Source organism: Clinocottus analis, unplaced genomic scaffold (assembly GCF_023055335.1).
Source record: "Clinocottus analis isolate CAN_PGR_092001 unplaced genomic scaffold, fCliAna1.0.p SCAF_4, whole genome shotgun sequence".
Lineage (NCBI taxonomy): Eukaryota > Metazoa > Chordata > Actinopteri > Perciformes > Cottidae > Clinocottus > Clinocottus analis.
Window position 1 is genome coordinate 4,024,799 of NW_027176153.1, and position 14,194 is coordinate 4,038,992.

A 14,194-nucleotide genomic window follows, 5' to 3' on the forward strand; every position below is an offset into this window, starting at 1 on the left:
TTAAAAAGCTTTATTCCAACATGAACACTTAGTAACTCACTAGTATGCAATTCATGAACACAGTCATACATGTTTCATTCTTGATTAATAAGCCAGACAATCATGCGTTTCACGATTGAGTTTTCATACTTTATAAATGATGGATTCCCTATTTGTAAATTAAGTAATATGTTTTGCAAACCAATTATTTAGGACTCATAGATGATTCACTAATGGTTCACATGTGCTTTATACATGTGTTTTAATCCTGCAACTTATGATTCATTCAGGTAGATAGTCGTTAGTTAAGTATTAGTTATGTGTTTTGTGTGAACCAATTTAAAGTGAAGACTAGCTATGCTTTACAATGCATTATCTAGCTAGCTAGCTGTGACTTGTTTGCTAACTAGCCAGCTAGCAAGCTAGTTACTAACGAGAGGTCCTGAGACAAGCATGCGCCACCCCAGTTGGAAGTAGACCAATCCAGGTGATAGCTTGATACTGCAACTCCATCTTCTCCCAAAAATGCTACATTTCCAGTCACACCTGCACTCATCTCCAACCATTTACAGCCATCTTGATCATATTTCAGTGCGGAACTGAAGAGTGACGTCCGTCATCTTTTTTTTGTAGTCTTCATCAAACTGTTCGCTCTGGGCCACAGAGAAATGGTTCTTCCAGTCACCAACTTTACCTGTAAACCACAGACAATCATTTGTGTATTTTAGCTCAAAGTGGAGAATCTCTTTTGTTTTTCATGTCAGACACATTCATTCATCAGGATACCTTTTCTCATGAAAGGAGAAATTTTGAAATCCATAGCTGGTGTTTTTGGGTTGGCCATTTCGTTTTTTTTCATGTTATCAAATTGCACTGCTTCCATAACCCTTTTCTTCTCCTCGTCCGAACGAGACAACCCAAGAAAGCTGCAGAGTTTGTCTATTTCCCGTCCAGTGTCCTGGAAACACAGTCAGATATCATTGTTGCATCATTACCAGCCAGAGGAGGAAAGTAGCTTGAAAAGGAAGAGCTCCACAAGAACAAACTAAATCACTCTTCCATGTTGGCAGTCTTAAACCAAATAGCTGACTGAACTTCTCAAGGTTATCCACAGGAGAGTTTTCCCAAATGATAGCTTCACACTTGTATTTAAGTGACTAAGTAGGCGACACTTCATTCACATGAACATCTTTGATGACAAAAATCAGTTTAAAGTAACATGTTTTATAATCATTCGGTTTGTAGACCCAAAACATGCTTCTACTAATATGGTAGTTTTGAAGAAAAGAATGTCAACCCACTAGATTCGGATACATCTAACTTTAGCAAATATTGAACTGCAAACCTTATGAAGAAGCAAGGACACTGACTCAGCTGTTAAACAGCTGATCAAGACTAAGACTACTCTGACGGTGTGAGAGGCCTTAGAGCGAGAGGGGATTGTCTTTCTGTCTGAACTTATGCTCGAGCTTCATGTGTTTAAGCAAAACAAATAATAACCGGTAGCTGCGGCGTCATAATGAGATGGCACTGAAGGTGCAGGTAAAAAAAATCCATGGCTCACCACTGCCAAAATTAGCACAATATCAAAGCTGCTTGTTGCCTTAAATCATGGGTATTCAACTAAAATGTTAAGAGGTCCAGTTAGAGAAATTTTCTTGAAGCAAAGGTCCAGAAGATAATAATGTCTAACTATTTAGTGTGATATATATTTAAGTAGCCTGGTAGTTGTATCAACATCTACATGTAATCAATACATTTCAAATCAAATGAATTCAGTACGATTAAAACATAGAACTGGACTTATGTGTGACTGCAGATATGTATAATGTTCTCTCATGAACTAAATAAAAGTAGGGCTGCAATTTAAAATAAAATAAATACAAAATGGAAATGGTGCATGTAATAATAAATAATAAAATAAATATCAAATCATTATCAAATATCAAATAAAGTGCCCTCCATCAGTAAATGGCTTTTTGTGTTGCCCCAAAATCCAAGCAACTGTGAGGGAACACTCATGAGCACGTTGTTGGGCAGTGAACGTGTGGCTCAGGATCCTGCTGGACTGTTCATATTGGGCTGTGAGGCCACTTATCTTCTGTGATCTCACTTTGGATTTGAGTGGGTATGTTTGTTCAAAACCTTTATGTTTTGTCTCATAATGGCGTTTCACATTGCCACTTTTTATAAGTGCCACGGTTTCTGAACATATAACCACACTGGTGTTGTGCTCCTTGTGGGAAGTATGAACAGAAATGAGTCAGTCCATTCCGGATTAAATGCTCTATTTTCGGTGTCAACTTTTCTTTTTTTGGAGAGCGACATTTGCTCTTTATGTTTCTCTCCCTTTCGCTGTCCCACTCAACTTTTTCTCAACTTTCTCCGGCACAGTCGTCCGTTTCTCTTCTTTTGTCTTCTAAATGTATCGCTATCTTTCTTTTTCTTTCTACCGTGTTTCCATGTGTAACCTGCCTCTGACTTTCTCAGCTGTCTGCGCAGCGCTGTCTGTTGAGACGTAATGTTTACCGCCGAGAATGCATAGATTTGATTGGCTGAGTGGTATCGCGTGGGATGGCTTAACTCGCATGCAGTTGGTCTGTGTGTTTCCTCATCCGCTAAACCACTACCGTAAAGACTGCAAAAGCTGCGCCGCGCCGCCGGCTAAAAAAATTGAAGCGCCCTGTCAGGTTTAAAATCATAACCTTCTGTTTTGGCTGGCGGTCCAGGTCCGGATGGGACGGCCTATGGGTCCGGACCCGGACCGCGGTCCGCCAGTTAGTGACCTATACCTTAAATGCTGAACTATTTCTTGATTAGGTGGAAGGAAGGACTCAGTCCGCTGTATTGTTAAGATCTCTTGAAAACAACTCACATATCAAAACACCTCAGCTCACCTGAATCAGATCTTCATAGAACATTGGGTGAATTTTTGGATACGTCTCTTTCTTCTCCCACCAGCCGTTCACATGGTCATGCCAGGATCCATACACCACTGAAGACACAGCATTATATGAGGTGACGATATAGGAAAAGACAAGATGGTGTGTCTCCCTTACACTAACACCTCTTTGAACTCACCCTTTCCCTCCATGAAGTTCTGAAGAAAGGTGCTCCAGTCTCCTGGATCTGGCATGCCTTTGTTCATGCGGCAAAAATGGTAATAAGACACCGCCGTGTCCTTTGCATTACGTAACACGTTGACTATCTACAGAAAGAGAAAACATAAGAATTATAATCTATCAGCATCAGTGTGGTTTGTAACTCTCATACACATACACATTGGATGTGCATGGCTTTTACCCTGACGTTCTGCTCCCAGAAGGACTTTGGCACAAACTGGAGGGGTAGATGAGTTTTAATGAGACGAGGAGTGGTGGGAAGTCGGTCTGCCAACTCTTTACCTTTTGTGAGGAGAAGCACGGGTCAGTGGCCTTACTGCGTGCATAGTGTACTGTAGTTTATATTATAAATCTGTTCTATATGTTTACTTGTCCAATGTCTACTCTCTTTTTACATTACATGTCTGACGCTTTTATCCAAAGCGACTTACATTGTTGCTCAATACAACGTAGACACAGCAACGGGGAGCAATTAGGGGTTAAGTGTCTTGCTCAAGGACACAACGACATGGACTTGCGGAGCCGGGGATCTAACCACCGATACTCTGATTGAAAGACGGGCATGCTAACCACTGAGCCACAGACACCACCATGTGATTAGATTATATGGTAATTCTGATTTGAATGTATAATAATAATTTTCTATTCGTCTGTAACTGTGCTGATTGAACCTGTGGGTAGATTAGGTTTGGCAATCTCCAGAAACGGCACTCTGTCATCAAGAGGGGTGGACGTCTGACGCTCTGGACATGTCTGTCCAAAATACAGAAGATCCAGCATGTAACAGACCCATGTTGTTCCTGAGATTAAAACATGGATACGCTCTAATTAGTGGAATGAGCAAAGGAATCATTCATCAACATACAATGATTAATAAAAAAGTAGGAAAAAAAGCTCCAAGTTCCTCACCTGTTTTAGGATAAGTAGCGATAAGAATATCATCTGGTCTCGCTTTAAAGTTCTGGACCTCGTCCCAGTTTTTAACAAAGTAGTTGGACATGGAGACTCCATGGAAGTCAAACAATGTTGGCTTTATCACCTCCATCTGTGAGGATGAATAATTTTGAATCATCAGGTATAGAGTGGTCCCTCGTTTATCGCGGGACATACGTTCCAAAAATAACTCGCAATAGACGAAATCCGCGAAGTAATCAGCTTTATTTTTTTTTTACCATTATTATACAAGTTTTAAGGCCGTGAAACCTCTAACCACACACTTTTATACACATTTCTCAGACAGGCATTAACATTTTCTCACATTTCTCTCTTATTTAAACACTCTCAAAGTTTCGCGGATTTAAAAAAATAAGCCCGAACATGTTTAACAAATTTAATTTAATGATCAATCTACGAGGTCCTCTGACCACGCCTCTTTGTCCGGGAGCCACTCCGCTGACTTTTTATCCGAACGTATTCTGTACTGTACAGGAGACAGTGCTCAGAGGAGATTGATTACAAGGTGTACAGTACAGTCCCTCAGCTTAATGAGGGCGCAGAACACAATGTGCGTTCATACTGTACGCTGTAAAAAAAAAAAAGCAACAAAAAAAAAAATCTGCGAGGGGCATATATATATCCATGTATTACATTATATGGATATATATATATATATATATATCCATCTATCCATCCATTTTCCGCCGCTTATCCGGGGTCGGGTCGCGGTGGCAGCACACCCAGCAGACCGACCCAGGCTTCCCTCTCACCCGCAACATTTTCCAGCTCGTTCTGGGGGACCCCGAGACATTCCCAGGCCAGCCGGGAGATATAATCCCTCCAGCGTGTCCTGGGTCTTCCCCGGGGCCTCTTTCCAGTTGGACGTGCCTGGAAAACCTCTAATGGGAGGCGTCCAGGAGGCATCCGGATTAGATGCCCGAACCACCTTAGCTGACTCCTTTCGATACGAAGGAGCAGCGGCTCGACTCCAAGCTCCCTCCTGATGTCCGAGCTCCTTACCCTATCTCTAAGGCTGAGCCCGGCCACCCTACGGAGGAAGCTCATTTCGGCCGCTTGTATCCGCGACCTCGTTCTTTCGGTCACGACCCAGAGTTCGTGACCATAGGTGAGGGTTGGAACGTAGACCGACCAGTAAATGGAGAGCTTCGCCTTCCGACTCAGCTCCCTCTTCACCAAGAAGGACCGGTACAGCGCCTGTTTTACTGCTGCAGCCGCACCGATCCGCCTGTCGATCTCCCGCTCCACCTTACCCTCACTCGTGAACAAGACCCCGAGGTACTTGAACTCCTTCGCTTGGGGCAGGCATGTTGTCCCCACCTGAAGGGAGCTATCCACCGGTTTCCGGCAGAGAACCATGGCCTCGGATTTGGAGGAGCTAACCCTCATCCCTGCCGCTTCACACTCGGCTGCAAAACGCCCCAGCGAATGCTGGAGGTCATGGTCCGAGGAAGCAAACAGGACCACATCATCTGCAAACAGCAGAGAGGCGATCCCGAGGCCCCCGAACCGGATTTCCTCCGCCCCCCGGCTGCGCCTAGAAATCCTGTCCATGAAAGTCACAAACAGGACCGGTGATAAAGGGCAGCCCTGGCGGAGGCCAACACCCACCGGGAACGTGTCTGACTTAATACCGAGGATATGGACACAACTCCTACTGCAGGCATATAGAGACCGGATAGCCCGTGCAAACGGATCCGGCTCCCCGTACTCCTGCAGCACCCCCCACAGAAGCCCCCGTGGGACACGGTCAAAAGCCTTCTCCAAGTCCACAAAGCACATGTAGACTGGTTGGGCAAACTCCCAAGACCCCTCCAGTAGTCCCGCAAGGGTAAAGAGCTGGTCCACTGTTCCACGACCGGGACGGAATCCGCACTGCTCCTCTTGAATCCGAGGTTCGACAAGCGGTCGGAGTCTCCTTTCCAGCACCCTGGCATAAGCTTTTCCCGGGAGGCTGAGTAGTGTGATACCACGATAGTTCGAGCACACTCTCCGGTCCCCCTTCTTGAAGATGGGAACCACCACCCCGGTCTGCCAGTCCATGGGCACTGTTACCGACCCCCATGCGACACTGAAAAGGCGTGTCAGCCAAGACAGCCCAGCAATGTCCAGCGCTTTCAGCATCTCAGGGCGGATTTCATCTACCCCCGGTGCCTTGCCACCAAGAAGCTCTTACTTACTACACTTACTACCTTAGTGACCTCTGCCAGGGATATGGGTGCACCCACCCCAAGGTCTTCAGGCGCTGCCCCCTCCCCAGAGTCCTTCTCCATGGCCTCCCCGAACTCTTCCCATGACCAAGTTTTAGCATCCGCTACCGCCGCAGCTGCAGCCCTCTTGGCCTGCCGGTACCCGTCAGCTGCTTCAGGAGACCCCTGGGCCAACCAGGCCCGAAAGGCCTCCTTCTTCAGCTTGACGGCTTCCCTCACCCCCGGTGTCCACCACCGGGTTCTCGGGTTACCGCCGCGACAGGCACCAACGACCTTCCGACCACAACTCCTGGCAGCAGCTTCCACAATAGAGGCTTTGAACAAGGTCCACTCGGATTCCATGTCCCCAACCTCCCTCAGGATGCGTGAAAAGTTCTTCCGGAGGTGGGAGTTGAAGACCTTCCGGACAGGATCCTCAGCCAGACGTTCCCAGTTCACCCTCACAACACGTTTGGGCTTGCCAGGTCTTTCCAGCCGTCTCCCTCGCCATCTGATCCAACTCACCACCAGGTGGTGATCAGTTGACAGCTCTGCTCCTCTCTTCACCCGAGTGTCCAAGACATACGGCCGCAGATCAGATGATACGATTACAAAGTCGATCATTGATCTTTGGCCTAAGGTGTTCTGGTACCAGGTACACTTATGAACCACCTTATGCTCGAACATGGTGTTTGTGATGGCCAAACCGTGGCTAGCACAGAAGTCCAACAACAGAACACCGTTCGGGTTCAGATCGGGCAAGCCGTTCCTCCCAATCACCCCCCGCCAAGTTTCACTGTCATTACCCACGTGACCGTTGAAGTCTCCCAGGAGAACTATAGAGTCGGCAGGAGGCGCCCTCTCCAGGACCCCTCCAACCGACTCCAAGAAGGCCGGATACTCCGAGCTGCTGTTCGGTGCATAAGCACAAACAACAGTCAGAGCCTTACTCCCCGCAACCCGGAGGCGCAGGGAGGCGATCCTCTCGTTCACTGGAAAAAACTCCAACATAGCGGCGCTCAGCCGGGGGCTCGTGAGTATCCCCACACCCGCCAGGCGCCTCTCACCCTGGGCAACTCCAGAAAAGGACAAAGTCCAACCCTTCTCCAGGAGCTTGGTTCCAGAGCCTTTGCTGTGCGTGGAGGTGAGCCCAACTATATCTAGCTGGTACTGCTCCACCTCCTGCACCAGCTCCGGCTCTTTCCCCGCTAGCGAGGTGACGTTCCACGTCCCTAGAGCTAGTCCATGCTGCCGGCGATCGGCTCGCCCAGGTCTTCTGCGTGGTCTGCCGCCCGGTCTGCATTGCACCCGACCCCGATGATCCTCTCCGCGGGTGGTGAGTCCACGGAGTGATATATATATATATATATATATATATATATATATATATATATATATATATATATATATATATATATATATATATATATATATATATCCATATAATGTAAATAAATATAATGTAAATACCTGTTTATACTGTCCATCATGTCTATATCATATTATCCACCACACTGCATTGCACCTTAACTGATTCTTTTGCACTCTGGATAGATGCAAACTACAATGTGCAATGACAATAAAGTTTAAGCTCAATCTGAATCAAAGGGAGCAGGGTCCACCATGTTGCAGCCCAGAATGGACAAACATTAACGAACACTGGCTCGAGACGAGAGCCGTTCGTGTTTTTGCATTACATTTGTTACAAAGGTCCTGGTCAGTAGTCTAATTGTTTTTTTTAGTTGTAGTTGTTGTTGTTGTTGTTGTTGTTGTAAACTTTAATGCTTGCTAAGACAAAGCAAACAGGGCCCCAGAAGATTTCAGCCAATAGTTTCTTTGCTTTTCTGGTTTACTTCTACTAAATATTCTCTTTGGCAGAAGTGACCAAATAACTTTCTAGTGAAGCACAGTTTAAAACATACATTTTTGTTCCAGTTCAAAGTTGCCCACTTACCCTGAAGAGAGCGTATTTCTCAAACCTGTGTCTGAATCATCCACAATGAAGCCAGTTTGTTGGTTGTTTTATACTGAGGCATGTTGGACATCGACCTGAGGACATAGAGGCAGGATCAAGAGCAGATCTCCTGTTTATCTATTGGATAATGCTCAAACTATGATTAGTTCATAGACCAGGGGTCACCAACCTTTTTGAAACCGAGAGCTACTTCTAGGTACAAAATAATACAAAGGGCTACTTGTTTGATACAAACTCAGTGTTTCCCCTACATTATAATAGGGGGGCGGGGCGCCCCCCTGAAATAAACCCCCGCGCCCCTCTAATTTTCTCTATATATCGCCAGATCACAATAAGTAATTTAAGGTTCTCTTTCCTATAGAACAGGTCTACACCTTTTCCTGTTATTAAACAAACTAAACGGCCGTATTTTATTGATCGGATCTACACGACAGCTTGTCATTTCTGTCTCGACGTGGTCGCGCGTAAACACTTCTCCTCTGCGCTGCTCTCTGTATCGCGCACGGCGTTGTTGCGTACCGATGCGCAGAAACACGCGGGCGCACACAGGTGAGCGCTGGGCACCCAGCAGCGGGCAGACAGCCGGGGGAAATATGTCGCGTAAAAAAGCAGACAACTATATCTGCGTTTTAAACGCTCCCAGGGAGAAGACAGCAACAGTAGCTCTCCTGAAAGAAGCACCGGAGCTGCTTTCCTGCTCAAGTGAAACGAGCCAAAGCGCTCGTGTCTCTGACCAACAACGAGCTGCTGGCTTCACACATTACTAAGTACACGGACATAAAACTAAATACATGGAGAAATGCCGGGTAAATGTCGAGTAAATGTTTACAGTTACCAGATTACGCTGCGCATGCGCGACTCTGCGATTTTTAGCGTTTTGCCAAAAGCCAATCTCTGCAAAGTCTCTGTGAAGTCGTCTTTTTTTGCTGTTCCGTCTCTCAAAACCATAAAAAGATCTCATCTCAACATGGAGCATGAACTGAGAGCGTCCGTATCAAGTCTACAACCGCGTTTTAAAAAGATGTGTAGAGGAAAGCAGCTCACTGCAGCAGTAACACTGATACAACCTGATGCTCACATCTGCAGTCTCATTCTGTTTTGTTCTGCAATTTGCTTTTAGTTTTCCACAATAACCTATTTAGTAGTAACTACATATTATTTATTTTTTGCACAGATAGAACTTTATTTTTATTGTTTTAAGTGATTGAAATTTTCTTTTCTTTTTTTGTGGTCTGACGGGGCAATTTGGTTAAATTGAAAGTTATTGTTATTGTTCTTTGTTCTGTTATTTATAAAAGCACAGATGGAGTTACAAAAGGATGTAATTTACAGAAAAAGTAATGCTTTTGGTGTTTGTGTCATTGTCTGTGTCGTCGAGGTCCCCCCACCTCCTGAACCTGTAAACCTAGGGGAAACACTGTAAACTTTATGAACAACAAAGTTGTACAGATCACCTTTTAGTTTTTTCTGATTCTATACTTTCTAATGAATTACTAATGCGTGTTTATGTTGGAGCAATGTTTTATAAATGATGAATTAAGTGTTTACTCATGCTTTACTAATGCGAAATACTGTTTAGTTAATATAAAGTGTGAACAGTAAAACTACTAATGAAGTACGCAAGTTACATGATTTGCTTCTTGTTTCACAGAAGAGAACACATATCAGTCTCCTGGGTCAAACTCGTCCACTTCTCCTCCCGCCTGTCCTGACTTGCCCTTTGCAATCATTATCGTTCCTTGTTCATGATGACGTGAATAACATATAACATATGTCTGTGGGATACACTGTAAAAAAAAAATGCACTGAGAAATGACAGTTATTGACTGGCAGCCATTAAGAAGTACCTTACTGTAAAAAAAAAAAAAAAAAAAAAAAACACACACAATACAGTCGTCCCTCGCTATATCGCGGTTCACATTTTTTTTTTGTTGCTTTTTTTTTTTTTTACAACGTACAGTATGAACGCACATTGTGTTCTGCGCCCTCATTAAGCTGAGGGACTGTACTGTACACCTTGTAATCAATCTCCTCTGAGCACTGTCTCCTGTACAGTACAGAATACATCCGGATAAAAAGTCAGCTGAGCGGCTCCTGGACAAAGAGGCGTGGTCAGAGGACCTCGTAGATTGATCATTAAATTAAATTTGTTAAACATGTTCGGGCTTATTTTTTTTAAATCCGCGAAACTTTGAGAGTGTTTAAATAAGAGAGAAATGTGAGAAAATGTTAATGCCTGTCTGAGAAAAGTGTATAAAAGTGTGTGGTTAGGGGTTTTACGGCCTTAAAACATCTATAATAATGGTAAAAAATAAAGCTGATTACTTCGCGGATTTCGTCTATCACGGGTTATTTTTGGAACACTTATCCCCTGCGATAAACGAGGGACCACTGTGTGTGTGTGTGTGTGTGTGTGTGTGTGTGTGTGTGTGTGTGTATATATATATATATATATATATATATATATATATATATATATATATATCATACAAAATGGAACAAGCACACTTTATAGTCCGTTACAAATTGATAAGTCAAGCTGTTTAATAACCTTTGATCTTCCTTTAGCGCTGTTTATACAGCTATTATATGTTCTATATTATAAGTTTGCATTATATTATAAGGAATCCTGTGTTATTGTTTAATGGCACAATCCTTAAAAAAAAATACATTTTGAACATTCAGATCTGGGGCTGAGATATCCTGAATTTTAGTCCTCGAAGCTCCAAAACTCGCTGGATCCTACATTTCCCATCATGCAACTTGATCCCATCAAGAATGAAGCGATAAACGGATACATCGGGGTTGTTTTTTGTGTACATTAAACAACTGTTTACACGTCGTGTACAAACAGCGCAGACACCTTGAAGAGCTGCATAATTGATACATATTTAGCACAACGTTGCGTTATTAATAAATCATGCAGTAATAAAGTTATTTTACCCGGTTTATAAAGCCTTCACGACGTTTGCTTCTATAAAAGTAGTTTCCGTAAATTATTGGACATAATCAGGATCTATACTCAGACTGTGACCGCGTTACTGAACAGAAACAAAAGGCAAGAAACGGGACGGAAAACAAGAAATGAATATTATAATCTACATTAATACATATTAAAAAAAATCACCATTAAACGAAGACACCACAGTCCGCGTCATAGCTTTGCTTCTTTTGGAAAAACTTCTGCTGTAACTTCCGCGTTTGATTTGACAAAGTGCAGCATGAGAAACAAAAGCTTCATCAGAGGAAGACTTTGATGCAGAAAGGACTCACCGTGGCACCGAGAGCCGCAGACACACCGGGAGGAGACACGCGGGATGGCGGGAGTCGCTTTAGTTTCGGTTTCAACCGGAAGTTGGTCAAATGAGGGAAAGTGGTTTTAGTTTGATTCCCTTGGAAGTAAAAGACGCTGTTGAAGCCCATTTACACCACCAGTTGTTGTTTTTTTTTAATAAAAAGTTATAATTATGAGATAAAAAAATACGAATTATTATTTTATGCTTGTAGTCCTCATTACACTTTTCATCCTGGGCCACAGTGAAGTGATTCTTCCAGTCACCAACTTTCCCTGGAGAAACAGAGAGAATTATTAAATGTATTTGACTTTTTGAATCAGAGATTAATGAGCGGATTTGGGTGCAACCAGGAATTTCTGTCTCAATCAACGTTTTTCACTGTACCTTTTCTCATGAAAGGAGACACTTTTTGATCCATACTTTTGACAGTGGAAAAGTTGGCCATCTTGTTTTCTTTCATTTTGTCAGCGGAAGGAGACAAACCGAGGAAGGAACAGAGTCGGTCTATCTCTCGTCCCGTGTCCTACAGAAAATGTAAGAGTTCAAGCCTTATTACACATGAATTAAAGATACATAATAGATATCTTTCTGACCAATATTCAGTCAAAACGTTGCAATATTATTCTAACTTACATGTAATCTTGATGTATGGCACTACAACATACTAACATGTACTAAAAGTCTATTTTAGGAGTAATTTGACATCTTCTGTCCCTGTCTTCAGCTCTGATCCTCCTCTTCACCTGGACCTGCTATGCTTTAACTATCCACCAGATGTCCTCAGACTCTCTTTCCATTCCTGCTCCCCCCACAAGCTTTTGAAAATATTTCACACAATTCATATTGCTGCTTTCTCATGAGTCTCATTTGTGTCCACATACTGTTAACCTGCATTGTTAATTGTGCGTCCCCAGCTGTTAAACAGCTGATTGAGACTATGACTCCTCTGAAGGTGATCTCCGGTACGAGAGGCCTACGAGCGTGAGAGGCTTGTCTTCCTGTCTGAACACCTCAGCTCACCTGAATCAGATCTTCATAGAACATTGGGTGAATTTTTGGATATGTCTCTTTCTTCTCCCACCAGCCGTTCACATGGTCATGCCAGGATCCATACACCACTGAAGACACAGCATTATATGAGGTGGTGAAGAGAAAAGTCCGTCAACAGGATATTTCTCAAGTGTTCAAGAATTGACAGAACAGGTTATAGTATAAACAATGATTATTTATGAAGCAATTACATGCATGAACTCCAATTGTACTCCCTCTTATCTCTTCCCTAATAAATCACCTGGTGGGAGGGTCCATAGGCCTGTTACTTCTCATCTGTTGGTATGTTCTAAAAAGGTTATGTGAATCCCGTGACCGGGGTACTAAATTATAAGCTGTGACCCTTTACATTTTATTACAAAGCACTTAAATTATGCAGCTTGTGTATATCAGTGATTAACGCTTGAGCGCAGCACATAGATAGTTTGAAAAAACATGAACGCTCCCCCTCTAAACTTGTGGACTCACCGGCCTGAACTTTTTATCTCGTGATGGAACATAGTCAAAGCTCTGTATCTCTTCAGGGGCAATATAGAAAAAGACAGGATGCGGTGCCTCCCTTACACTAACACCTCTTTGAACTCACCCTTTCCCTCCATGAAGTTCTGAAGAAAGGTGCTCCAGTCTCCTGGATCTGGCATGCTTTTGCTGATGCGGCAAAAATGGTAATAGGACACCGCCGTGTCCTTTGCATTACGTAACACGTTGGCTATCTACAGAAAGAGAAAACATAAGAATTATAACAATATATTACAATATTTTGTCAACCATGACGCAACCCTGATCTTATGATTGAACCTGTGGGTAGAGAAGGTTTGGCAATCTCCAGAAACGGCACTCTGTCATCAAGAGAGATGGACGTCTGACGCTCTGGACATGTCTGTCCAAAATACAGAAGATCCAGCATGTAACAGACCCATGTTGTTCCTGAGATTAAAACATGGACACGTTCTAATTAGTGGAATAAGCAAAGGAAGCATTCATCAACAAACTAAGAAAAAAAGCCACAAGTTCCTCAGCTGCTTTAGGATAAGTAGCGATAAGAATATCATCTGGTCTCGCTTTAAAGTTCTGGACCTCGTCCCAGTTGGTAACAAAGAGGTTGGACATGGAGACTCCATGGAAGTCACACAATGTTGGCTGTATCACCTCCATCTGTGAGGATGAATCATCGGGTATAATCCAGACTGCCAAACACATATGTTTTATTTAGCTTTGAAAAATCCATTTATATCAACGTAGGGAGCAGAGTCCACCATGTTGCAGCACAGAATGGACAAACATTAATGAACGCTCTTAGACGAGAGCGTTCATGTTTTTGCTTTACATTTTTTACAAAGCTGTTTGTCAGTAGTCTAATTGTTTAGTTTATTCTTGTAAACCTTACTGCTTACGTGAGACAAAGCTAATAGGGCAACAAAAGATCAGAGGAATCTCTGATGTTTTATGTCTGTGTTCTGTATTCTTCATAAACTTCACTCTTTTAAACGCTGGAGGGATAGCTGCTGGAAACGGGCCTCTATACACCTATATAGATATTTCATTAAAAACCAGACAATTCCACCTAAAATAGTCATTTACCACATCAACAATGTATAGAGTGTATTTCTGATTAATTTAATGTTATCT

General features: G+C 43.2%; 2 protein-coding genes across 2 annotated transcripts; both read right to left on the reverse strand.

Annotated features, from left to right (window-relative positions):
- Positions 1-4,146, reverse strand: LOC137800392 (cytosolic sulfotransferase 3-like). Its single transcript, XM_068597573.1, has 7 exons — positions 4,011-4,146; positions 3,773-3,901; positions 3,283-3,383; positions 3,061-3,187; positions 2,877-2,974; positions 766-937; positions 1-673 (listed from the first exon to the last, which is right to left on the reverse strand). The coding sequence occupies exons 1-7, from the start codon at positions 4,144-4,146 to the stop codon at positions 561-563; spliced, it is 876 nt and encodes a 291-aa protein (XP_068453674.1). The 3' UTR covers positions 1-560.
- On the reverse strand, positions 4,102-13,738 carry LOC137800395 (cytosolic sulfotransferase 2-like). The gene is made up of 9 exons (XM_068597574.1): positions 13,588-13,738; positions 13,340-13,495; positions 13,152-13,274; positions 12,536-12,633; positions 11,900-12,038; positions 11,737-11,787; positions 11,493-11,549; positions 8,199-8,293; positions 4,102-4,146 (listed from the first exon to the last, which is right to left on the reverse strand). Exons 1-8 carry the CDS (start codon positions 13,718-13,720, stop codon positions 8,235-8,237), a joined length of 816 nt encoding a protein of 271 aa, XP_068453675.1. The 5' UTR covers positions 13,721-13,738; the 3' UTR covers positions 4,102-4,146; positions 8,199-8,234.
- Between the last annotated feature and the right edge of the window lie 456 nt (positions 13,739-14,194).

Coding starts and splice junctions, on each gene's coding strand:
- LOC137800395 (XM_068597574.1), bottom strand. CDS start 13,720: ATGGAGGTGATACAGCCAACATTGTGTGACTTCCATGGAGTCTCCATG. Junction 13,496..13,587: donor TATCGCTACTTATCCTAAAG/CAGCTGAGGAAC, acceptor ATGTTTTAATCT/CAGGAACAACATGGGTCTGT. Junction 12,039..12,535: donor TCTATGAAGATCTGATTCAG/GTGAGCTGAGGT, acceptor CATTTTCTGTAG/GACACGGGACGAGAGATAGA.
- LOC137800392 (XM_068597573.1), bottom strand. CDS start 4,146: ATGGAGGTGATAAAGCCAACATTGTTTGACTTCCATGGAGTCTCCATG. Junction 3,902..4,010: donor CGCTACTTATCCTAAAACAG/GTGAGGAACTTG, acceptor TTTTAATCTCAG/GAACAACATGGGTCTGTTAC. Junction 2,975..3,060: donor GAACTTCATGGAGGGAAAGG/GTGAGTTCAAAG, acceptor CTGTGTCTTCAG/TGGTGTATGGATCCTGGCAT.